At 38.1% G+C, this 26,786-nt stretch overlaps 1 protein-coding gene across 2 annotated transcripts in view; it reads left to right on the plus strand.

The window, feature by feature from the left end:
• HECW2 (HECT, C2 and WW domain containing E3 ubiquitin protein ligase 2) overlaps positions 1-26,786 on the plus strand; it is a 173,494-nt gene that overhangs the window by 104,008 nt on the left and 42,700 nt on the right. For both annotated transcript variants that reach the window (XM_074829571.1, XM_074829572.1), the window contains 11 exons: positions 1,757-1,832; positions 2,565-2,734; positions 4,803-4,945; positions 7,622-7,722; positions 9,220-10,557; positions 11,875-11,970; positions 14,566-14,716; positions 15,079-15,182; positions 18,696-18,820; positions 20,287-20,472; positions 25,357-25,491. In XM_074829571.1, coding sequence (XP_074685672.1) covers positions 1,757-1,832; positions 2,565-2,734; positions 4,803-4,945; positions 7,622-7,722; positions 9,220-10,557; positions 11,875-11,970; positions 14,566-14,716; positions 15,079-15,182; positions 18,696-18,820; positions 20,287-20,472; positions 25,357-25,491 — 2,625 coding nt within the window. The remainder of the gene's footprint in view (positions 1-1,756; positions 1,833-2,564; positions 2,735-4,802; positions 4,946-7,621; positions 7,723-9,219; positions 10,558-11,874; positions 11,971-14,565; positions 14,717-15,078; positions 15,183-18,695; positions 18,821-20,286; positions 20,473-25,356; positions 25,492-26,786) is intronic.

Raw genomic sequence — 26,786 nt, forward strand, 5'->3', positions numbered from 1 at the left:
TTCATTTTATTATAGCTGAATTGTGGACAAATCCTATTTTCTATAAAATGAAGTAATGATTAGCAATGTAAACAATATTATTCAGAGTCAGTGATGTAGCAGGGAAATAGGTATAGAGTGAGGAAGGCCTTTTTGTTGCTGAATAATGTTTTTAACAAGAAAACAATGCGTGTTAGAATATGCCCAAAAGAGTAAACTGGAATACATGGCCTTGCTTGCGCAGCATTGCCATCCAGGGGGATGCACCCCTTGCTGTTTCCAGGGAATCTGTCTGTAGATGAGGGGACGCTGATGCAGCTGTAATTAACCCATTGCTTTTGATGCCCTTGTAATTTTGGTAGCAGCTGTCACTGCTTAGGTGTCCATATAAAGTCACTGGCATAATGATGTCATGCTGGCTGGGAAAGGGATAGTTTCAAGCACTCTGGTGAGAACGGGGGTGCATCGTGAAGCCAGCAGTGAGAGAAGGGAGTGGGCTGGCTGGTGACCAGCGGTGCTTGCTGGCATGGTGTGTTCCCTCACAAGACCTCTGAGGCCCATGGGGACGTCAGGCATCAACGTCATCACTGTTTCTTCATCGCTTCGTTTGACTGCTTGTTAAATACGAAGTATTTGAGTTTTGCAACAGGAGAAATTACATGTGTTTGCTAATTCTGATGAAATTCCAATGTGCTTGCTGATTTTTGTGGAAAGTATTTGAAAGTTAATGATATTAAGTAGCTTAAAGCAATATAAAAAGGAATGATTACGTTTTCGGTTAACGCAAAGTGGGTTTCCTGCAGCTACCATGGCTCCAGAATAATTTATCAATCCGGTAACTTCAAACTGTTCAACTGCTCAAAACTGCTTTACGTACTTCATCTATACACATAGGTGTGCCATGCTTGTTTTTTTTATCATTCAATAGATTGGATGACTTCCTGTTCTATCACTAGTATTAATCCCCAGCACTGTGTTTGGCTGAAGCTTTTTCATCAGGCTGTGTCACCTTTTCTGCCTGAGAGTGAGTGCCTACCTGGAGAACTGTTGGGACTTGAAAGATAGCTCCATTGATGTCTTCATGATAGATTATTCAGCTGGATGCACAACTCTGACTTGAAAGACAAACTATTCTGCTATTTGAAAGAGCTAGACATTAACACATGAGAAACTTTGTATTTTGAAATAGTGCTTTACCTAAGGAGGGATTTTGGTAGAAACCAAACCTGAAAAATCTGTGAAGCACAAGCTTTTAGACCACATTCATATTTAGATATCTGATGCACTTTTCTGTTTAAAAGGAGCTTTTGTTCATAGATCTGAAGGCTTTTGTTAGTTTCTCTTTGATCTCTTTGCTTTTTTTGTTGCACAGTAAATTATCTATTTGTGGAAGGTGACAGAAGTCACACATGCTGTCACTGGCCAGCTCAGTGCTTTGGTATGTATTACCAATCCACACTGTTGATTTTATTTTACAAAAGGGAAACTTGTAAGAAAATACAGTCTCCTTTTCTCTGATTAATAGTGTCTGCATGTGTATTAGCCTATACATGTTTGATTTGGAAGATTCCAAGTACTGGTGTATTAGCACTGTGTGCCATAGATAATAGATGTTTTCCTAGGAACAAATGCTGTAGCTCTGCCTGTCTGTGGTAACAGACAGTAGTTGGTCAGATTCTTCCCCTGCATACTACCTTACAAGTGCATTATTGTCCTCAAGCATGTACAAAGCAGACAAAAACTTCTGTGGTATATTTCATTTTTTTCTCCTCTTCAGATGGGAGTAGAAGGCACAGATGAAGGTGCTTCGGGAGCCCAGCACTCTAGGAAGTTAGTCAGCTTTACCCTCTCAGGTAAAAAACAACACTACTCTGTGTTTTACAAATTATTGTTAAAAAAAAAAATTGCTGTTTTAAATAACATCTAAGATGGAACACTTTTCTTCATTAGCCTCTGTAGGAGCACACTCTAGTGGCTTGAAAGATGTCATTTTGTTAGAACTTCTGTTGAAAACAAGCCAGAATCATGAATTTCTAGGAGTGAAAGAAATGGATTTGATGAAACCCAGCGTGAAAAATTTGGAGAAATTTCCAGTTTGCATAAGGGACAGTTCCTCTCATACTGAAGAGTTGAAAACTTAGCCTCTAAATAAAATGCAAGCTGGTAGTAAAAAAGCAATGGCTGCAAATGGTGGTTTAGAAAGGAAGAAAAATCTTTACTTGTAACACAGCTAAGCAAAATAGCTGTAGAGGTGCAGTCTACCAACTTCACTTGTTTTGAGTAGCACTTTTATGTGGTTTTTGGTTTTATTTTAAGAGTGGAAATACCTTACATACTGAGGCTAAAATATAAATGAGGATGTGAATACCTTTCCTCCCTATATGCTCTTTGGAAAACACTTGACTTCCTGCTTTAACTGTCTTCTGTACACTGGATCCAGTTAACATATGAGTATTTTTAAGTTGCTTTATTTAGTAGTTTATGGTGAATTGATTTCCTGGGTAATGTTTTAGGAATGTGCTCCTTTGTGAACTAACTTTAATTTACTCAATTCCTTTTTCCTTCCTTCTTGTTTTGCTTTATAGATATTAGAGCAGTTGGACTTAAAAAAGGCATGTTCTTCAACCCTGATCCTTATCTAAAGATGTCCATTCAGCCAGGCAAGAAAAGTACGTTTCCTACATTTGCTCATCATGGCCAGGAAAGAAGGTCGACTATCATCAGTAACACAACTAATCCTGTTTGGCACAGAGAGGTAATGTATCCCATTTGAGAGCTGTCTGCCAGCTGATGCAATGTACCAGGCTTGTATCTTCTCTGTATGCATTAGTCCTTACTCTCTGAAGGCTGTGAGCTTATTTTTGTAGCTAGTTATTTAAACTGATACAGAAATTGTAGTAATTTTAGGAACCCTGTGGTTGGATAAAAACAGCTATCATCTGTGTATTTAAGTTGCACTGCTGTGAGGTTTTCATTTCCTTCTCTGCTCGCAAGAGTTCAACTCACTCAACAGCCCTGTAGATTTCTTGAAATTGCAAAAATACATTAAAATGGATTATAAGTTGTGGCAGGACTCTTTAAGAAAAGGTACAATAAGTGAGCATTTACGCTCAGGGACTGCAACAATTGTTCATTTGCAAATGATATTCTCATTGTACATAGCAGGTGGCAAGCTTTCAGTTTTGTCAGGCAGAGGGGATGCTCTTTGCTGTAGGCTCTGTATATGCTGCTGGAGGAAGGAAAGCCGAGGAAGGCATTACAGCACCACTCAGCAAGGGGGAAAAAAAAAGACAGTTTGGCAGAAGCCAGTTTTCCAGATGTGTTTATATTGGGTAAGCTGTGCAGGTCTTGGAGAAGGAACTCAGTCCCACAACTGTCTTTGAGCACAGAAGAGCCAGACTCTGCCTTTGAAGATAAATGTTTATCTGGGAAACAAGGTAAAAATGCTGAGACAAGTCCATAACCCTTTCAGGACCAACAAGCATTCCTTTTTCTAAGGAGCAGCCTCCTGTACTGTGTTTGATGAATATTAATGTGTTCTTTAGGAAGACTGGAAAATTAAGTGGGCTTTGGAAAATGTTCCCACAAATCATAATCAAACCAAACAAGCAGTAAAGCAGAACAGAGCAGGGCCAGCATTAGCACTGCTCTGGGGTGCTTGATTGTGGGAAAAGACTGTAGATGTGTGGAAGTCTTGAAATCTTAAAAAAATCAGAGTTCTAATCTCTAAACTGATTCTTCATCTTTCTGTCTGTCCATCCATCCATCTATTGAGTAGATAAAAAGAAAATCTACTCTTATTTTCCCACTTTTTTCTCCTCCCATTCCCCTTGGTTTTAAAGCTTATTAGAAAAGTGGTAATGTTCACTGGTGTATGTATTGTATCAGCTTGCTTTAGCTGCTTTATCTTCCCTTGTAGCAATGCTCTGACAACAGCAGCTTATGGTACCACTACATATGCTGTCCTAGTGGTGCAGAATTGATCCTGGTTTACATCTACACTTTTGAATCTTCTGGCCATCTTCAGGCAGACTTGATAGAGCAGTACAGATCTCAGAGATAAAGTATTCATAAACTGCATGAAAATTGATGCTAGGCTGAAGAGAATAATTGTGATAGTGTTCCCTCGTAGGGAAGGGTGGAAGAATGATCTTACCAGACATCAAGAAATCTTTTCTAAATTAGCACCATTGTTGTTTAAAGGCCCCAAGTACAGAAGAAGGTTCTGTTGGGACTTGGTGAGAAGATTTTGGAACTTCGGGGCAAAAATCTATAGCAAATTCTCCTCCTTTAGTTACAGTGCTCCTGAAAATACTCTATACACATTGCCCTTTTGAATTCCTGTCATGCATACAAAAAATTAATGCAAAGCATGGTGCTGGAAGGGAAGTTCACTAAGCACAGCCTAGAGTGAGACATTTTCCTCCTTCCTCCTGCATTGACCTGGCTACTCTTCTATAACCTGGTAGAGTGCAGCAGGGATTCCTTCTCTTTTTGCTTTCTACTATCTGTATTGAAGCAAGCACCTAGGATACATTGCTTTCTCTTTTCTGACATAGATCATAAAAGTGGTTTTATCCAGTGCAATTTCCTACTGAGCAATTATTTTCAAGGAACAGTAAAAAGGTATGGGTTTCCTGAGAGGCTAGTTACATGTGCAAAAATACAGTGCTTAATAAATGATGTTGACATTATTTTGCAATATGGAAACTGCTGTCATCAGTCATTGCTTTCAGAGTTCGCTGCATGCTAGTAGTAATTATGTCCATACTTTCTGAATAAAGGTGTATTGATATGGTGTCAAATATGTTCTTTCCTTCCAGAAATATTCTTTTGTTGCACTTCTAACAGATGTCCTGGAAATTGAGGTTAAAGACAAATTTGCTAAGAGTCGTCCGATCATCAAGCGCTTTCTTGGGAAGTTAACCATACCGGTTCAGAGACTACTGGAGAGACATGCAATTGGGTAAATTAATACATTCTTAATGCTAACTTCCATTGATCAGGGAGACTCAGCATCTAGGATAATGGTGCAGAGCAGCCTTTCTGGCTTACTGGTACAGTCCAGCAAATTTCTACTGGGTCTGTAGTAAGAAATTTAGTAGGAATTTTAATAGCCTTATTGCCTGACTGGAAGATGTCAGTGTTTCTAGCCCCCTTCTGAATGCATGTACCCATGTTTGTGTACATGTGTGTCTATAATTTGTTTTCAGTTTAATTTCTTTACACAAAAAATGTTACCCTCACAAAAAATGTTACCCTCTGGCTAGCTAGTCAAGAAACAAGGCATTATCACAATGCTACATGATTGTGTGCAAATTTTTTAGAGGAAGCCGATTTTATTGTCTCACTTCTTTTACAGTTCAAGTATTTTTAATTGTCAGTTTAATAATCAGGGATTTAATACCTGTTCAGCTAACTGGCCAGAACTGCAAGGCTGTGACTCCTTATTTTTCAGAGTGCTGGTGGTACTATGCAATTAAAGTTGCCTTTTGCTATGAATAGTGCATTGATGGGGCTCAAAATTTACCTGTTGTGCTATTTAAAAAAAAAAATCTGTTCATTTTTTGGTAGCTAACTGTTCTGGTATAAAGGTGCAAGTCACTTAGAAACTTTCAAGATGTCTTATGCTTCATAATGGTTACTGGAGGCAACCATAGCTTAGTGAAGTGAAAGATCCAACAAGGCCTTCGTACAACCAGATGCACTGAAAGAACCTGAGACCTGGTAATTAGGCACTGTGATATGTTGCAGTTGTGAAGCAAATGGCTGTTAGTCTGCAAGACATGCAGCAGCATGTGCGAAAATATTTTACATTTAAGACAGAGCAGTAATTATATTGTTTTGTTAACATCCTTTTACGTATATTGCTATATTTGACAAATTAGAAAAAATAATTCCTTGAAAGCGGGAGGAACTGAATTATTCAAGTGTGCTTTATATAGGACCTAACTCAAAGTCCGCTAAAGTTAATGTGTCTCTATTAACTGTAAAAGGCCTGGATGAGGCCCATGAGGAGTGACGGTGAAGTAAAATGTGTATATTCTTCCCTGAAAGTTCAGGGCATGGAGGTATCATCATGCTTTTGCATGAAAAGCACGATATAAATGACTGGCCTCCTTTTTCACAGATATTCCCCTCAAAGTAACAAGTTGTATAAATGGAGAAAATAAAATTCAATTTGAAAACAGTTTTCAACTTTAAGTTTCCAAAGTGGTGGTTACTCTGGTAAAGTAAGAATAAAATTGTAAGAGTTGTAGGAATTTTAATTCTTACAACAAAATTTGTAAGAATTGTAAAATTCTTCTGACACAGAATTTATTTTAAAAAAAAGCATGCCCATTAGTATTCCCTGTATTAATGAACGAAAAGGTGAAGTCCAGGACCAGGCACTTTTAGACACACTGAATTAAAATTCTGCCTCACTTTTAGCTGTCATCATAGCTCACAAATTTACGTAACGAAATGGCCAGTGGCTTCAAATTTCGTGAAAAATATGATAAATGAGCGCGAGAATCATCTAGTTGATTCAACTGTATACAGAGCAGACATTAGTCATGCCATGGCTTTTCTCTAATCTCAAATGGCCTAGAGTAATATAAACCTTATGTAAAAACTGTGGAAACTTCAAATGGCAGTCTTCTGAGGATACCCCTAAGTCTAGCTGAAGAAATGCAGTTGGAGTAGAGAGTGATGAATCTGTGACAGATCCTGGAGACACTGCTATAATAATTTGTTGTACTGCAGCCTATAGAGCAACGTGGGGAGGCTGCTTTGCCTTACATTGTCTGCTCAGGACTTTTTTTGCTTAAAAGTTAATGTTTGGATGAAAACTGTTGCATCTTATTTCAGTAATGACCTTGCATTTGTTTTAGTCTGTCACTCATATTGCGGTAGGAGTATTCCCAGTAAAGGAGAGGTGTTTATACCAATATAAATTTATTTGCATAAATAACAATAATTTCCTGTGGTAGCCCCTTCCTCCCCCTTCAGCTGTGCTGGGGTGGGGCTGTGAATTCTGGCTGTGCCTAATAAGAATGTATAGCCTAGGATCTGATCCTAAGTCTCAAGCTGGTACAAGTGCTTAATCAAGTCTGAGTCTCGCTGAATTCAATAACTTAAGAATGTATTTGAAGTTAAATCCAAGCATTAATAGCTTTTCTAAATAAGAATGAAGAAGTGCTTTACTGAATGAGAACTAAAATGTGAAGAAACTGGGAATTTTGTATATAGTAAAAACCACAAGGGGGCAGAAGGTTTTAAAAAACGAAAGGTTTTGTTAATCATAATACATTTTTGGTTGGGGGAAGGAGGAGGTTAGCGGAAAGGGATCCTTTGCAGTTTGATTTCTTTAGAACTTAAGAAGAGATTTAGGGATGTATAAGAATTGCTGAGGCACAATCTGTATTTGGAAGTGGTTAAAAGTTATTAGGCTGTTTTATCTGTTAACTAAAGGCGTTTTACACCATTGTTGATTTTGTGCTTTTCCATACAAACTAGAGTATGTGGCTGATTTAAAGATTGTAATAGAAATTACATTCTATCATGCTGACTCTTCTCTGATAAGAGCCTCCGATACAAAATACTGGAAATACAAAACCAGTTAAAATTTAAAAATACACCAATATCTTTGTTTTTGCAGAGACCAGGTTCTCAGCTACAATCTTGGCAGAAGGCTCCCAGCTGATCATGTAAGTGGATATCTCCAATTCAAAGTGGAAATCACATCTTCTGTTCATGAAGGTGAGAATTTGTCAGTGATCTGAATTGAATGACAGTTGTATGGAGAGATCCTAGGATCCGTATTTCTAGGATTTTCTCATTTGCAATAGTGCCTCTATTACAGATTTTTCTATTGGGATTCAAAATTTAGATATGTCAGGTGCTGCTTCGGAGATGGTAATTTCAAAACAGCAACACTTAATCATATTGTTTTCCTATTTTGTTAGATAGGTTTTAAGTGAATCTGCTTATGATTCTCATTTTATGGGATAGATTGGGAAATCAAGTTAATTGTTTCTCTTCACTCTGTAACACCTTTGGCAGAGATAAGCAGTTGTAAGTAAGGTTCCACCTGTGCTCTCCTCCCCTGCTAGTGTACATGCAGATCATTCTGTCCTGTCCCCCTTTCACAGGACTCTGTCCTACTTAGAACCAAGAATATATGTTATGGTTATGAGAATACATGCTTCCATCAGGCAGTTCTTTTATTTCCCTTTTCCTGGTCTGAAGGCAACTAGCAGAACATGGTTGGTACAGTTACATGTTTATCGCATAGTTGTGTCTATTTACATGTTTATGATCTTATATTCTCCTTCATTAGACTTGGTATAATCTCTTTGGTAGTGAGATACTGCTCTATCTTTTAACTTGATACAGCCTTCTTGCCTTTTTTGTAGCCATGTAGTCCTGTATCTCATTAATGTTTTTGCTCTGTCACCATTTAAAAAATATGCTTCTGTCTTCAGTCCTGTTTGTTGCCAGGCACTCTAGTTCACTGACTTCAACGTTAGGTTTCTTGCAGATGTGTACAGACACTTATAGATGGATTATTCAACTCTATGCCTGTTTGATTTCCATGTGGGAAGTTACCATCTCGTCTCTAAAATGAGATGGCTTATTTTCATTTCCCTTATATATCTATTACCGTAGTATGCCTAATATCTCATGAACTTTACTTAAATAGATTCTCCTTCTTTACTGTGGAAAGTCCTATAAATTAACTCGAAATAAATGTTGTGTATAGAATTTGATATCTGTACACAGTTTGTTATTCCTCATGTGATCTCAGATGCTGGTTTGCATGCGGCTAAGGGTGTAATGGCAACTGGTGTCAGTGACTGGCTTTGTATAAATCCTGCCTTTGGATATGAGAGATACGCTGAAGAAAACTGGTTCCTTGATAGTAAGGCTGGTTTTACTGACAGTTTGGCAAGATGCTTGACAAGTGCTCTGTCTTTGGAAAGCAAAATGGGAGTCCTCTAAGGTCATACTTCACCCCTTAAATTTTCTATATCCTACAAAATAGTATAGACTTACACAGAGAAAATTCTGTAATTGCTATTATAATGCTGTAGATGCCTCTGTTTTTTTAATTGTATTTTCTTCCCTTAGTTGTCTGATTGAAATAAGCAAATATCTTGAAAGATGTGTATTTTTATATCGTTTCTGTGATGCAAAGTAGAATGAACTGTCTGTTGCTGCATTGTGTTTCAGATTCAAGTCTTTGTGTCTCTGCAGATGCTTCACCAGAAACAGTTGGCAATTTGTTAGGAGCGAACTCTGTAAATGGAGACTTGGGGAGCCCCTCCGATGATGAGGACATGCCAGCAGGACATCATGATACATCCACAGTGTGTTCCAATGGTCCTGTCCTCGAGGAATCTTCTGGAGAAGCAATCCTGAGACATTCTTTAAGGACTAGTAGAACTCTGGAAACGGACCAGGATGAGTTGACCTCCGGTGCTTCAAGATCATCACCTACTAGAGGTCGCCAGGACTCACTAAATGACTATCTGGATGCAATAGAACACAATACTCATCCCAGACCCGGGACGTCTGCCTGTGGTGAGCGTCCACGTGGAGCCTCCCCAAAACTGAGGAGTAGCTTTCCTACTGACACGAGACTTAATGCTATGCTTCACATTGACTCAGATGAAGAGGAGCATGAGCTACATCAAGACCTGGGTTTTCCGTCTTCCTTGGAAGATGATGGTGGTTTAGTAATGCTTAATGGTGCTACAAGAAACGTTGAAAGAAATGGTTTAAGTTGCTCATCAGATCAGGTAATGCAAGGGCCTGCGGAGAATGAAAACGTTTCAGCCTCTGAAGCTCCTTTGCCATTAACTGATGACCAGCAAGAGACTCTTCCAGAGCTCCCACCGTCACAGTTAGCAGGAGGTGAAAGCCTGCAAGGTTCTCAAAGCGAAGCACCAGCAGACCAGGCTGGCAGTGAGTCGTGTGCCACTCAGGAGGCAGAGCAGCCTCCTAGCAGTGCGGATGCAGGAGCTGCTGATGCCGCTGCTGGGAGCAGAAGGGGAGTTAATGAAATGGAATCCATTGATCAAGGGTCTGAACCTTCCCAGATGTCATCAGAAACCGAGCAGAGTGATCCTGCTCGCACAGAAAGTGTCAGTGAGGCTAGTACCCGGCCAGAAGGGGAGAGTGACGTGGAAGGGGCAGACAGCTCTTGCAACGAAAGCGCGACCGTGCGACGTTCCTCAGTTGAGATGCGGTGTTCTTCTTTTGAAAGTGCCAGATTTCCTGAGACTCCAGCTTTCTCTTCTCAGGAGGAGGAAGAGGGAGCTTGTGCCACTGATGCAGCTAGAATTGAGCCAGGTGCTGAAGCACAGGACTCTGCAAGTACTTCTGGTTCTCTACCTGCGGTACAGTTACCTCAGGAGGAAGTACAGGAGGCTGAGGCGGGTGAATTACAAGGCCAAGAGGAAGCAGAAGAAATCTGGCGAAGAAGAAGCCTGCAGGCGGCAGCTGCCAATAACCAGTCTCAGGATGAAGAAGCTGAAGGAGCCCAAGCAGCTTGTGAGGGTGCGACAGCACAGGTTGAAGGAGCTACTGGAGGTAACAACTGCAGGAGGCACTTTCTGAAGTGACCCTTCTGCAACCAGTAAAAATTATTTGAAAAATTAACATCTGAAAATAAAGATCTTCATTTCTCAATTTCATTATCTTTCAAGATTTTTTTTTCCTTTGAGAATTATTCCCTTCTTCAAGAGACTTGGGGTTTTGATTTAACAAAAAAATCAAACCTGAAATATCCAAGACATGTTTATTTTGAAATTGGATATATTTTAATTCTTGAGAGAGTAGTGAGAAGGAGGATGAAGAGGAGGAAAGAATTCCACAATATTACCCTGCTCGCTAATCAAAATGGTAATGAGGGGGGACAAAAATCCCAAAACTATGAAATGAAAACTAGAATTTATATTTGGGTCTTTTCTTTCACATGTTTATATATTAGCATTAAAATATAAGGGTAATCAAAAGGAGAAAAAAAAAAAGATTTTTTAGCACATTTCAGGCTGTTTATCTTCCCTTTCCCAGTTCCTTATCTGTACAGACACATCCTAGCAAGCTGGAACCATGGGAGGGACGAATGTGTTACTCAAATTAACACTGTAAATCTTGTACCAATTATAAAATTATTTTAACAGTTGAGAATTTTGTGTCTTACTAAAATCACTGAAAGTGGAATTGTGTCCCTAATGGATTGTTTCCAAGCACATTTCACAGTGCATTATCCGTTCAGTTTCTTCAGGGATTGAAGTAGATCTAATCAAGTGGGTTTCTGAATGCATCTCTTTCATAACATTTCAAAAGTTTTGGGATCTATTCGTTTCTTCTCTTCATAAACAGCTCTTTGATTTGGAACAAATAATTTTGGTATTCAAATACTATCAATACTTTATTTTACAGCATTTTTTAGACGTTTGGGGCTCTTTTTATTAGGTGTCGGGTTGCACCATGTTTTGCAGATCAGTGTGGCTGCAGCAAGGAAGGTCAATGGACAGTTTCACCTCCCACTCTTACAGCAAGGTTTCTGCAGGGGCCAGGTGGAACTTTGTCTTGTCCCTTGCTGGGATATGGCTGAGGCACATGCTGTTGTTTCTGTGCCCTGGCTTGTGCTGGTCACAGGTGGATGCGGCACATCCCAAGAGGTGACATTTTCAGGACCAGGACTGCAGTGCATCCCAGAGAAATCACTTACCTAGAACTGTAGACATAATTTATTTTGCCCCCCAAAATAGATGACTATTAGGTATATCCTAAAATATTGTAGTCCTGAAGAAGCTTTACCATGTCTTGTTCACTTTAGAGGCAACTCTAGAGTTTCCCCACATGGACTGAAAAAATAATTTGTGGGCATTTTGATTCCAGGTTCTCAAGCCAATGGCCATCAGCCCTTGAGATCGCTGCCTTCGGTACGTCAGGATGTTAGCCGCTACCAGAGAGTGGATGAGGCTCTACCACCAAGTGAGGTTCTTCATACTTTAATTGGGGGATAGGATGCCTGGATCTCATTACCGAGATCTCACTACATTTCTTTTTTAAATGTGAGAACTGAGAATGAACAGCTGAGAAGTTCTAAGTGAAGAGTGATGATGATGAAGTCTAGTGCTGTTTTGTAAAAGGCATTGTGCTCAGTCTGCAAACTATCGGGATGTGTTATGATAATTATACCTGGTGTATACAGACTTGCTAAGTGACATTTTCAGAGAAGTAGGAAGGCACGGTGCTGCCTTTTCAGTATTCAGTGCACGTGGAGGTGGGGTGATATGCTGTATGAGGCACTTGGAGGGAAAGATGTCAAGCACTCTGAAATCTCTGAATACTTCTTGAATGATTTACAAAGAAATATATAACATCTTTAATCTCTGCAGGTTATGTGATAGGTGTCTGTGTTGTCCTTGCATTTTTTGAGGCAGTATGAAGACTTTTTGAATTAAAACAAACCTGGGTATTAAGCAACAGTTAAATGAGCCTAAATTGACAGATAAATTGTAATTTCTCTAATGCATATGAAAAATATATTGCTCTCAATTGTTGGACTGATTCACTTGCATAAACTTGGGGCAGTGAAAATCTGTTCAGTGTTAGATATTTAAAGAAAGGAGAAAGGACCAAAAAAAAGCTACACAGCTAATGGGCAAACATTAAAACAAAAAAAGCAAAAAAAAAAGTTACTGAAGTCTCTGGCAAAGCTGTATTACTTTAAAGGAGTCAGGAATTCAGATATTTAGTATAAAATGAATAGATACTTATTTCACAGTATGCAATGGGACTGTGTTTGCTCTGTAATTGGAGAGGGTAACTAGAAGGAGCCTGATAGCAGAACACAGATATAACTGTGTATTGGAAAGCCAGGGTGATGAGAAGATTTTGCTCCCTGCTGCTTTCTCTTATAATCAGTGCATATAACAAATCAGTCCTGCGGCAGATCCTAAAATGAATTAACTGCCACCTCAATAAACCTGTATTATTTTTTACAAAATTGTTCCTGGGAGATGTATATATTTCATTTGCATTTTTATCACTTTTCATAGTGAAAAAGAGAACATTACAGGAAATACTCAGAGATCAGTGTAATAAACGATAAAAGCATATAGAGCTTTTACAATACTATGGTTTATACATAGATTGCTTTTTGTGTTTCAGAGGCAAACTATACACTACAATAACTACTTGGAAAATCTATTGGAATGTTAATGGAAAAGGTTTGGCTGTGTGGTATTCTAACATTTCTGACATTTGCTGGGATTCTACACAGTCGTGCATGGGCATGCATATTCACAATCACCCCTTTACAGTCAAAGCCCAGTGCAATCTTTATGTAGATCGTTATTTGCTAATGTGAATAAAATCTTAAATACTAATTGTTGCCTAGATTCAGTTTTTCTCTTCAAAGCTCTTCTTTCAGATATGTAACACTTTTAATATTTTAATGGTGAAAAATTAGAGAAAGCATTTAGAATATGATTTTGAGTTATAAACTATAATTTCTTCGTAATTTGGATTTGGATTGTATTCTATTTGTTGTTTCACCAGAATGTGAAACTAAGGAAGAAAAATAGGGGTATTTTTTTCAGTTGTGTGTTGGTTAAGTTAAAGAACAAGAGAAAGCATTGAAATATTTATCTAGTATTTCTGCCTATAACATGCAACATTATGCTCCAATTCCTACGTTCTTAGGGAAAAATCAACAGATCAGCTTGACCACACAACCTTGATGAATTACAATTTTGCAATTCAGCAAGCTGAATTACCTGTAACACATTTGTCTAACAACGATTTGACTAATGGAAGATAGATATCCTTGTCCATTACAACACTGATGTAGGTGCTTTACTTTAGAAGCCATTGCCCAAGTGTTTAAACTTGTGTATTTAAAATTGAAGCCAGGCAAAAGTGCTTTTCTTCTGCAATACTGCATTACAGAAATGGTGACTGTGTGTCAGAATTGGACACATAATCACCATAAGAAAAAGCTCCACTATTATACAGTGCTTCAGAGTTTGACATTTAAGCAGAATAATGAATTCACAAATATAAACTTTTTTTTTTTGCCCCCCAGTGAACAATTCTGTCCTTCCTGGAATACCTCTATGTTTTGTTTTGTTTACAAACTCTGGATAAAAATTCTGAGTATTTTTATTTCATCAGAAGGTATTACTTTTTTTTAAATGGGACCTTTGCACAGGAACATCTGTTTCAATAATTTTTTTCTTTTAAAAAATGGAAATGTTTTTCGGAGAATGTTAAAGTGTTTCAGTTTGCTTTTTTGAGATATAAATGAAATTTAGTGGGAAATAGAACAGAGAAAGGAATGGAAATTATTAGATATGGCTATCACAGAACCTTACGTACAGCAGGGATTTGATTTATGGGATACAATAGGGAAAAGCCGCATCTCTTAACCCTTTAGTAAGAAAGTTCTGCGCTGAAGTCATCCTGTAAAAGAGAAATAGAAACTTGAAACAGTAGATTCAGTTACCAAAATGACAGAGCTAAAATAAAGAAATAAATAAACCCTAAGCCCTCCATAGTTCACAGTATTTTATTGCTACTTAGACTGGGAGGCTCGAATTGACAGCCATGGACGGATTTTTTATGTGGACCACGTGAACAGGACAACAACATGGCAGCGACCCACAGCCCCCCCAGCCCCACAGATTCTCCAGAGGTCAAATTCCATACAGCAAATGGAACAGCTGAATCGCCGGTAGGAATTACACTGGTTGCTTGTGAATTGTGTGCTTGCAAAACTGCATTCACCATTGTAAGACAGGGTATGAAGACAGGGTTGCAGTTGCTACCGCAGCTGACCATATGTATTTATTTTTATGTGGCTGTCCCTTTTAATTGGCATGTGGGCTTTTGTATTCCACCTGTGTTCATAAGCTATGTGACCAAAAAAAAAAATCTGATATTGGTTTTCAGAAATTCAAAAGACTATTAATGCAGAAATTAGAGGTCAATGTATATTAACCTACATGGCAGAAAAGACAGGCAAGCTCCCAACAGAGCCAGAATTGGATCGCAGTTACTGTGTACTATTGATAAAGTCCAGTTTTCTAACCCTAGGTACCAGAGCATCCGAAGAACAATGACCAATGACAGGCCTGAAGAGCATACAAATGCCGTGGATGGAGCTGGAGAGGAAACTGACTTTCACCATTCTAATGCAGGTCAAAAAAAAAAAAAAAAAAAAATTTTTTTTTCCCTCTCTAAAGGGAGCACTAGTCTCATAGATGATTTAATGAGAGTGACATAAGGCAGAGCCTAACTTCTGCCTCTGAAAGTCTGGGTGAAAAAGAAACTGTTTTCATTGCTGTCTAGTTTTTGAAGACTATGGCTCAGCCTGTTCAATACACTGAAGAGATGAATGTGAGATTCAGAGCTGTGAGATTCTTCTTCAGAATGTGGGATTCGTCTGTCAGTACCTGAGTGGGTAAAAATACGGGCAGGACATTTGCAGTGAAAAAGTATAAAATTATGTGGTTTGGGTTACAAATATTTTGAATCTGCTACTGCATTTTGAAATGGTAGAATATAGGACTAGAAAGGTCTTTGGGCAGTCGTCAGCTTCATCTCCATACTGAAGATAGATGTGATGAGCTGTACCTAAACCATACTTTGCAAATGCTATCTCTTGTGTTCTTATAACATCTTCTCCATAGACAGTCTACTCATATTGTTTCTCTTATATTCTTATGTCTGTTACTTGCTAGTCTTTCCTCATGGCTTGTGTTTTTAGGTCTCTTCAGCTGGTCTTCAGCTCCTGAGGAATATTTCAAAAAATTAAAGCTATGACTCTGCTGTACTGAGGAGATTGTGGAAAAGTTGTGTGGCTTATGTACAGCTCTCCTTGTACATTCCTGCATAATTATTACTTTTTTTCTGCTAGTTTGACACTAACCACCAGTGTTCAGTCTTTGATCTGCTAAAATCAGGTCCAGACTCTTCTGTTTAGATCTTTGGCACAGGTGTCTGTTTTTCATCTGGTGTTTGTGCAGTTGATTATCCCTACCTGCACACAGGTCTTTGTACTTTTCTAATGTGTCACTATGGTTTTGAATCTTGCCCATCCTGCTGTACAAGTACTGCAGCATCTCCTAGTTTGAGCAAGTTCTGTCTTCCCTATCCAGTCATTAATAGAAATAATGAATAGGACCAGACCCAGACAGATCTCAGTGAAACATCACTTGGTGCACTCTTCCTGTTTGACATATATCATAACTGCTCTTTAGTATATTTTTGCAAACTGCTGCATACCCCTCTCCAGGTGGTTTCATCTGTTTCAGGTAATTTTCTCCCCCAACATGATTTTGAGAGTATTAGAGGCCTTATTGACATCAAAATACGTGGCCTTTACACCACTCAAGTAGTTTGCTATGATTCATTCTTCAGAAATCCATGTTACTTGTGTTTCTCTACCTTGCTGTCTTCTTGTTGCTTTAAGTAATTTGACAATTAGTTCATGTGTCTGTCTGAGAAATATGTCAATTCATGTATAGATTCCTTCACCATTTTTTCAGCTATTCTTAAAAATTAATATAATATTTATCCCTTTTGTTTTTTTCTGATAACTCCTTTAGACCTCGGAAATAACCACCAATGTCTCAGGGATTGCTTCACCTAGTTTCCTGAGTGTGTTAGAGTACAATTCATCAAGCCCAGACGGTTTGAAAACCTCTGATTTCCATCACAGTCTTTAACCTGATCTTTACCTATTCTGGCCTAAGAAGAAAGTTTTCTTTCTTATCCCATTCTTTAGTTCTTCTGGTTGTCTGGTTGGTGTTAACTTTTTGAATGAAGACAGAAGGAAAGATCTTTTTTAATGAGCTCTAAGCATCATTACTATTTTTTCCTCTCGCTAAGCGGTTCTCTCCTTGGTCATCTTCCTAATACTAATTTACTAATACATTTATAAAGTTAGTTACCTATCCAGTCCCTTGCGTAATTGTGTGTTATTATGTGCTTTGGCTTTGTCTCTAGATGCTCTCGATATTCTCATATAATACTCTTTCCTAAATTAATCAATACCCAAGCAATACCACCCTTTCTCGAGTTTCAAGTCATTGTAGAACTTGTGATTTAGCCAAGTACTCCATTTATACTTTTTTTTCTTTACTTCTGCCATACCCTTTACCTTTTCTATCTTTGTGCACATGCATGTGCAGCTAGATGGTTTATTGTGCTGCAACAAATCAGTTTAAAGCAAATTCAGGCTAAACCCGAATCAGCAGGTTTGGCTGAATAAGCTTTTCATAAATCACATTCCTCTAAACTGCAAGAAAAACCCACCTGGTGACCATTCTGGTTTCCATATTACCCAGACTATGACAGTGGACCTACCTGCAGCATGTCACAGCATCTTCAAGGGTGTGAGAAGTGACTGGTGTACACCCAAGTTTTGTCCCAACACAGAGTTGACTGCCACTGTGGTGCATGCCTGGAAGACACTCCCAGCGCAAACATTCAGGCGTAGCTTCAGGGGTCTTTATGCTGCACTGCTCCATAGGCATGTCTCATGTGGGAGGGCTTGGGGTCTATTGTTTTAAGAAGTGTCTCTAAAAATCCTCTTGCTCCTTTACTTTACTTACTACGCTTCTGGTTTCCTTTAAATGCTTAGAATGAACGTCTTTGTTTTCCCCATTCCCTTTTTTCCGTAATGTTTACGCATCCATATTCAGAATTTTACTCTGCCTTTGTTTTTCTACTGCTCTTTTGTAATTTCTTCTTATTTTTCCTTTGTTTTAGAGTCTCATTCATTGCCTCTTCTCCTTTCTCTGCCTTTGGGTTGTGATCTTTTATATCCATGGTAGATGTGTTCTATATGATTAATGTAGGGGATGAATGATGGGGAAGTGTGCAAATAGTGCGATATGTAAAAGAAAGAAACTGTGAAATGTAGACGATGGCATACATCTTAGAGTAAAATCACTGCAGAACCAATCTGAATTTGCAATTTTTCACTTACATTAAAATAGGCATCCAAATGTCCGGTTGATTTTCAAAAGTAATTGGGGGGAACAGTTTTAACATTGTAGCAAATACCACTCATAATATATTTTCAGTTCCTAATAGTGTTGAAAAATCAGTGCGCTTCTGCAGTTGCTAGAAGACTCAATTGTTTACTGAAAGTTGAAACTTGAAAGGTACTTCCTTAGCAACCTGTTTCTTACTTACATAAGCTGCTTAAATACTGTATCAGAATTGGGGCTTTGTTAATGGCAGTGATTTTAAAAATTTTTTTTAAAGGAGGAATGAAGCATTTTTAAGTGTACAATGACTTTTATGTCCATCAGTTAACATGTAAAAAACAACTTACCTGTATATGGCTACAGTATAGTAATGTAGGCTTGCCACAGGGACCTTCTTGCATCTTCTACACAGGCATATGTTTGGTAACCTAAATAATTGGATGTGATTTTTTTATATATATATGGTTTTTTAATGATTGTTCACCAAAAGCAATAAGTAAAAGTTATTAAACTAAAACTGTGATATTTTCAGGAATTTCAGTGCTATGTTAGAAGAAATTCAGGTATGCTTATGTGGAGAATACTTATTAAATCTGAAATAGTTCTATACCTAATGCTTTTCTTGCTTGTGTGATTCAAATTGATATAGTTGTTTGCAGTGATGTTTTGGTAACGATTATTACTCAAAGTCTTTGTCATTCACTTTGCTGTTAGATTTTCGAAGAGAGAATGTGCTGCCTCACTCTACCTCCAGATCCAGGCTTACTTTATTGCTCCAGTCTCCCCCTGTGAAATTCCTTATCAGCCCAGAGTTCTTTACAGTGCTGCATTCTAACCCTGTGAGTATAGCGTCTACAGCTGACTTTCTTAAATATGTGCTTATAAATATAGTTGTCTTGTGTACAGAGATACTGCTCAGTGTTTGATGCTAAGATATTGGTAGTACATAGGGAGGCTGGATTAATTCAGTCATCATCATTCCTTGCAGTTGGTGAGCTATCAGTTGTCCTAGTTGGCATTATAGTTTCTACAGTTTTTATTTTTCACTCAATTCTTCATCTTTCTTATGATACAAAACTCGTTTGTTTACTGAAGCAATAACTTTCTTACTGTGCTTTGCAGAGGGTGAGAGACAATTCTGAGAATGAAAATGATGCTTAGTTTTTAAGATGACTTTGCTGCTTATGGGATGATTTGTTTCCCCCAGATTGCTTGGTTTATATCAGAATATATTGGACATCACACTGAACAAAAAAACATCTTAATATATGTTTTCCTTTTCTGTTTTGCCTGTTCTTCAGTGCTGCTTCTTATATGTTGGGTTTTTTTCAATGTTTCTTTTCTTTTGTGTAACGGGATGTATAGTGTAAACAGAAGTAATGGAATGAACAACATATTGTCTGCAAGCACACTTGTTAATAAAACAGTGTTTTCTAAATTACTGGTCAGCGTTAGTTTGGTTTTGGTATATATGTATGCTTGTCTGTATCTGAATAATTCTGCTTAGCTTGCATAGCTTTATTCTGAATATATGAAATGGGACAGAGGTAGATAAGATCTCTGGCTGGGGAGTAGAGAGGTGTAGGGGCACAGAGTTACTTAGGGAGCACCACAGTGCAATAGGAGGGCCTGTGTCTTGGCTTCTGTCTATCGCTAAGGGAGAAAAAGACCTGGTTTCTGGTTGGCTGGGTTTTGGTTTTTTTACAACTTTTTTTAAATTTTTTTTTTTTTTACAACTTTTATTGAAAGTTTTCCCTATTCTTCCGTGCTCTCCTTTTACTTTCTTTTAATTTTATTACGTAAGTGACACATGGATTTGCAATGATAGGGTATATTTGAAAAATCAATAGGTGGAAACAGTATTTATGTAGATTTGTGATAAGTTCTACAAGCTTATGTATCTCTGTCCTGCAGAAAGCCTTACCAGTTTTATTGCTGTATTCTATGGCTGCATTTGACTCATTATTTCAGAAATTAGAAAATATCTATGAAATCTACTCTTTGATGTTATAGAATTCTTCACAGTTCCAGAGACAAGTGTGGTAAATGGAATATGTAATATATTTCACACTTTGCTGTAGTGAGTCAATTATAAAATTTTGTATATCTCAAGCAAAATAAGAAACATCACACACTTACCCCAAATCTTCAGAAAGTAGACCATCTTTTTTGTGGCTTAATTGGAGATAATTTTTAAGGTTTTATAGATGATTAGATGATTTATTTACAGTGGAAATATTGTCTTTTGTAGTAAGAAGAAACTTTATCTTTTAAAAGTATTTCTTTTTGTTATTTATTTTTTCAGAGTGCCTACCGCATGTTTACAAATAACACGTGTTTGAAGCACATGATCACCAAAGTCCGGCGGGACACCCACCATTTTGAGCGCTACCAGCATAATCGTGATTTGGTGGGCTTCCTCAACATGTTTGCTAACAAACAACTGGAGCTGCCGAGAGGTTGGGAAATGAAACATGACCATCAGGGCAAGGTAACTGTAATGCACATGTGGCTCTGTTGAGTGCTTGATTTTGAATGTTGCAATGTCTGGACTCCGTTGGTTGCTCTTAATAAGAGCGTAAGTTCTCCAGATGTAAAAGGTGCGCATCTTTTTCTCCTGCTTTTGCCAAAAGAAGATTGGAATTTCTTGTCTGTGCTGAAAAAGCATTATATGAAAGGAGAAGGAGACCGATAAGTGGGTATTAATCATTACAAGGAAAATTGCTAGAAAATTTGTAGCCTTTTTACAATGAAATAAGTTGCTTAGATTCCTTGTATGTTTAAAACTTCTTTTGAAAAGAATTATCTACTGTGTGTAAGCACAGGCAGTTCAGTGGAGCTCTTTGGGGTTTTGCCTGTGTACTCATAAGATAATTTAAATGTAAAGTTACTTTAGTATTATCTACTGAATTTTATTTAGTTACTGTTGAACCATTAGTTTTCTTGTTTAACTGTCAAGCTTTTCCTTAGGGCTTTTTTTTTTTCCTTCTTCAACCTCAGAGTCTTGAGTGGGGCTCACTAGTGTGCACTCTTTGCTTTTTTTTTATTTAATAGCTTACCATTTTCCTAGGTGAGTCCTCTACTCAAATGCTAAGTACGTCCAGCGTTCATCAGTTTCTGAGATAAAATGGATGCCCTTAAGACTGGGATAGCTCTGGGGATGATTACCCTGTTGGTTATGTATTGCTTAACAGGAAAGAAATTGTGGTTAGTAAGTTTCATTAATAGGGATCTTGAATAGTTCAAAGTCCTACTTCTTCTCACAACAGGTATCACTTTTCAATTTCAGACAAAATATTTTAAAATTAAAGAACAGACATTTTTATAGTAGTAATGTAACTTTAATGTAACTTTAAACTAGTGTATCCTCACTATCTAGAATATGATTTTCTTTGTGGAAGATAGGAGGATTAAAAATAGTCTGTGATTAGCATGTGAGGAAGTGATAAGGCTATCAGTTCATGTGAGAAGTCCTAATTAAGACTATAAGCATATTAAGCTTCTCTGTTCTCAGGTTTATCAGACTTGGTACGGTTAGCTGTGAGCGTGCATATAAATAATGATCTTGATGCTTGAAAAGATTACAGGCAGATTCTAAACTGAAGGGTAGAAAAGGTGCTTGAGGGTTGTTTTCTTCTTAGGTTTATTAACTCTGGAAAGCATTGTGGTTTTTCATTGGAAACACAATTAGGAATGTGCAATTATACTAACCTTGTTCTTTGCCTCCCTCGCTCTTTTCTGTTTTAGTAATTCTTTTTCTGTTCATTTCTTCAGAGGCCACTTTTCTCTTGAAGAATACAGCAATTTTCAATTGACTTTAGTAGGTGAGAATAGAGAGAATTAGACCTTTGGATTTCTGGTGTGGTATTTAGTAACAGTGATGCTACCACAACACTAATCAACAAGAGGAAGCACTGAATAAATCCCCACTGGGATTTCTTCACTTTGAATTAGGCTCAGTATTGTTCATTTTCATTAAGTTGAATTGCCTTTGTCACAAGTAGCACTTGTGGCCAGTAGAAAACCCTATTTAGCACTCGAGAGGGATGATGGCCAGTACACGGTGAGACCAGTGCTTGATGAGACCAAACCGAAACTGGACCTGCCTTTATCAAAGTATAAAGCTAAAGAGAAGCAAGTAGAAGTTAGCCATGCCAAAATATATAATTATATTTTCTTTCCCTGGCTACTTTTCTCTACTGAGATGAGATTTTCCTTTATTTTTCCACGTATATTATAGTAAGAGGCTTCGTGCCCTTGCTCACAAGGCACAGTGATCATTCTGATCCTTATGCAGTGCTGAGTTAGTAGAGTTTTCACTCCCCAATGTCAGCATGATCCTGGTTGCTTGTCCTCTTTGCAGGCTGTCTTCCAAGGTCAGCTGGGGACTGCCTACCTCTGAACTACCTTCAAAGCTGCACAGCAAAGCCCCGTTGCCCACTCTTCTTTGACTCCTCTGTGTATCCCCTGCAGAAAATCTGGTTGGCATGCAGTTCTTCCTAAAAGATGTGGCATAACTAGGATGTAGTTTCTGATTGGCATTACAGATGAACCTTCATCAGTCACTGACTGCAGGGAGGCAGAAGACCACTGGAAAAGGTGGTAGCAGGAAGCACCATATAGGCTAGATAGGTCCCGGAGCTGAACTCAGTCTGACAACTTTGAAATTCTGCATTGCTGCATACATGTACATACACACATATATTATACAGATAAGCACCCCAGTGCATTTGTGCAATATGAGTAAGCACATGTTCATATTTTAAAGCCAGATGCAAATGTATATACTTGTTAATTAGATCTTTGCAAGATGTGCAAATACACAATAAGTTACTGTAGGATTTTAACTGTTTGTTTTTTCTTTCTACAATAAAGGAATCCACTGTACTTGATTACTAATGCCTTCAACAGGAAGAAAGGGTATTTTAGCAAGCTTCATAGGCTTCAACTGGAAAGATAACTTGGGCAACTATCTGTGTTTAATGGGCCAAATGTAGTTTTGGCACTACCCATGTCAGACTCTTAAAGCATCATAGATTTATGGATTATAGCTAGACAGGAGTTATGAGAGGAATTTTTTTGAAAGGAGACTGTGAGCCACACTGTATTTTGAGCTGTGTGCCAGTGTCCAGATTAACCCAAAGCCTTGAAGCTCCAATGATTATCTTCAACAAAGCTTCAACATAGTAATTTATGCTTAATTTTAAAGTAGGCTGCTACTAGCTGGCCTGCAAGCATTCATATTTAAGAAGACAGGATTGTTTTTAACTTAATATTTAAACTGAGTTCTTTGTTTAAATGGAATGCTAAAGAACTCTATATGCAATATTAGACTGTTGCATTAACTCAGAGAACTGTGTAGTGCAACTCTAGGTAGTACTTTCTCCTATATTGAATCAGTACCTTTTTTTTAATGTGATTTTACAGTATAATGTTGACTTAATGAAATCAACCTTTGTTTTGATGTGCTTATAATCTTATAAACACACATAGACCAGACTAGATAAAATAGTAAATAGTCACTTTCCAAGCCTCAAACTGAAATTTCAGAATGGTTTTCATTCTGCTTTCCCACTAGTTTGATATTCTCTAATCTGTATACTTGCGCTGCAGGTGACATCATTATTTGTCAAGGTGAACAAGTCCTGCATCAGGCTTAAACATTGCAATTAAAATTGCAGTTATTGAATACACTATAGTTTTTGAACTGTGGAACAGTCAGTTTCACTTGCATATGTGTAACTATGTCAGATGATCAAAACAGAGTTCTTCCTTACTGTTCACATAATGCAATTTCTTGGTTGTAGGCAGAGATTACAGGTACAGGTGAACACTGTTAGGGCTGTAGGAGGCTTGCTGCCCTCTTCTGGAGCATTTCTAAGGTTTTGTAACTGTGGTGTCCCTCCATATGCTTCTTCCTTGGGAAATGGAAGTATGAACATTTTCTCCCACCACAATTCATGATGGTATTTAGTTGTATAGCATAACACACTGGTTTGTCTACCTACCTTCGTAACAGTCAGAAGAGTTGCATTTTCTCTGGTCTGGCTGTACTGAGCAGTCTGAAACAATGATTTCGTGAATACTGTCAGATGGTGTTGCGGCCAAAAGAGCCAGTTCTGCTCTCATCTCGTCCCTGGTGGGCTGACCGAGGTTAGAGGAACCAGCAGGGAGAGGGACAAAAAGAGAGTAATTTTAGCCTGGACCAGCTCCCCAGCTGGGTTCACTGCATGGCTACACAAACACTTGTGCCAGCACAAGGCAGGAAGGGCATGCAAGGGATGAAACAAGTGGTCAGGATGGGGGAAGATGAGATTGTTTCTTTTGCTGACACCACAGGACTGAATTGTTTATGAAAATGTGGTTGAAGTACCTCACTGGTAGCCAAACACAGAAATGGCTCCCACAGTCCCTGACCACCTCTCTGCTGATCCAGATTCTTTGATTCCTCAAACCAGATGTCACTTTCCTGTAACTCTCCTGCTCAAAACTGGGGTCTTTTTTGCCACTTCCACATGATTCCAGCATTGTGACTGCAAAAAGCAAAGTGTGTTGAAATGGAACAGTGCTGCTTTCCAAGTGCAACACTAACACTGGAAAAAGTTTAAATTTCAGGGCTTAGAAAAAGTTTAAATTTCAGGGCTTAGAAACCTTTTTGGTTCAAACTGGACAGAATTGTGGGAGGTTTTCATTTTCTAGGATACATGTTCCTGTGACCTTGCTTTCAGCAAATGGCTTACTGGACAATATGTGGTAGTTCTCACCAGTTGCCTGGTTTAAATGTTTTTGTTGCATCATCTTTGTGTCCCTGACTGACCTTTTTTTTTTTTTTTTTTTTAAGGTTAGCAAACTTAGAATAGTTGTATCAGGAGGATGGCAAAAATGTCTGTTGGCCTGTAATCTTGGTTCATCACAGGATGCAATCATACACTTGACATATATACACCCAATTGTGTTCATAATTATATGGTAAATAGTTCACAAAAGGGAATGGTTTTGCCACTTAATGACATCTTTTTAGATGTTTATAAGGAAATGAAAGGGAGAATACACCAGGATTACTTTTTTTAAACATTTAAGTCTTCTCTTCTTGACAATCATAATAAAGCTTCCTACTTCTGACACTTGTCAGATGAGAATTTCAAAGGGCTTTATAGACATCAATGAAGTACGACATTAAAGAACTCATCCCTTCAGTGAGATGGAAAACTGTTATCCCTCTTCTGCTGAAAGGAGATGCAAGCCACATAATATGAGGAAGATTTTTCCAAAGCCTCACATCAACGAATAAAACCTAGATCCTGTATAGACCTTAAACTTGGACATATTGAAAAAAGTTTGGGCTATAAATTCTTTCTTCTTTTTCCTTCTCTAGGCTTTCTTTGTTGACCACAATTCCCGCACTACCACGTTCATTGACCCCCGGCTTCCCTTGCAGAGTAGCAGGCCCACTAGTGCATTAGTCCATCGGCAGCACTTAACTAGGCAACGCAGCCACAGCGCTGGTGAGGTAAGTTGGATCTGGCCCTTCCCTTGGGGAACTACCAGGTTTTTAGGATCATCCTTTTTCAGATCGTTCCATTCACAATTCCATGTTGTGAGGAGCATGATACTTCTGTAAGCATACGGTACTCCTCCGTAAATATTTATTATGTCATTTGCTAGCCATTGTTGCTTTTCAATGTGTGATTTCAGAGAAAAAATATCAGACATGAGTTTCTCTTGCTTTTAATTCGCAGTAACTCCATTTAACCACAGGAGAGCATCTGATTACAGATTACCAGTATCTATATCCTGTCTTTCGGTGTCAAAATATGTATTGTTGTCTAGCATGGTGTCTGCCAAGTATGTTGATGTAACTCTGCAAATAAAAGGGGGGAAAAAATGTGCATGTGTGTATAGAAATCTAGATGTGCAACTTTCTGAATAAATATAAAGAAATCTTACTACATATAGGCTTATCAGACTGTTATATGCATTTGCATATGTATTTCATCTCTACTTTCTGAACAGAAATACATGGAGAACACTATTTTGTTGATATGTCACTGGACCATTTTCACCAGCAGTTTCCATATTGTTGTTGTAACTTCTTTTTACTTCTGAGCAAGTGTATGTACAATCACTTAGACTTCAGTTGTGCTTTATTTAACCTTCATACTGTTGGCTGTAAGTTGTCTTTTCAGGGAGGGCTATTCCATGCCAGGAATTAAAGATAATACAATTAGAATGGCAAGAGAAAGGCTCTGATTTATCCTTTTTATAGCTCAGTCTTGTGGCAGATGAAGTTCTGCCAGAGGTCTGTTTCAGAGCAGTCATGAATCTTCTCTGCCACTTCTCTAACAGGGCTTCCGCTGAGCTGCAGCAAGTGCCATACCACTGGCTGCATATCTCCTCATATCCTGTGTGAGCATGGTTTAGTCACCCATGATACTTCCTACCCCCCACCCCCAATATAAGGTATATTTTACAAATGGTTTTAAATAGCATTTTCCGTCAGTTTGGTGATGTGATGTAGGCAATGATGTCTTAGAGCAGGCAAGGAAGCTAGAAGTGTCTTCATATAGCTATTTAGATCTTCAATAGGCTAAAGCAAGTATTTCTGTTGTGATTGATTTATAACAGAGGAGAAATAGATTTTTTTCTTAACTCTACCAAATATACACTTAAATTATCTTTCTTTAAGCAGTGTGCAGAAGCTCTGCACTGGAAACAGAGAGATTCACGTCAACTGTGCTGATGAAATTGTCAATACTACAAAATAAGTGTAGTTTATCCTGAAGGAAGTCATCATATATAATGCAT

Source organism: Strix aluco, chromosome 6 (genome assembly GCF_031877795.1).
Source record: "Strix aluco isolate bStrAlu1 chromosome 6, bStrAlu1.hap1, whole genome shotgun sequence".
Taxonomy (NCBI): domain Eukaryota; kingdom Metazoa; phylum Chordata; class Aves; order Strigiformes; family Strigidae; genus Strix; species Strix aluco.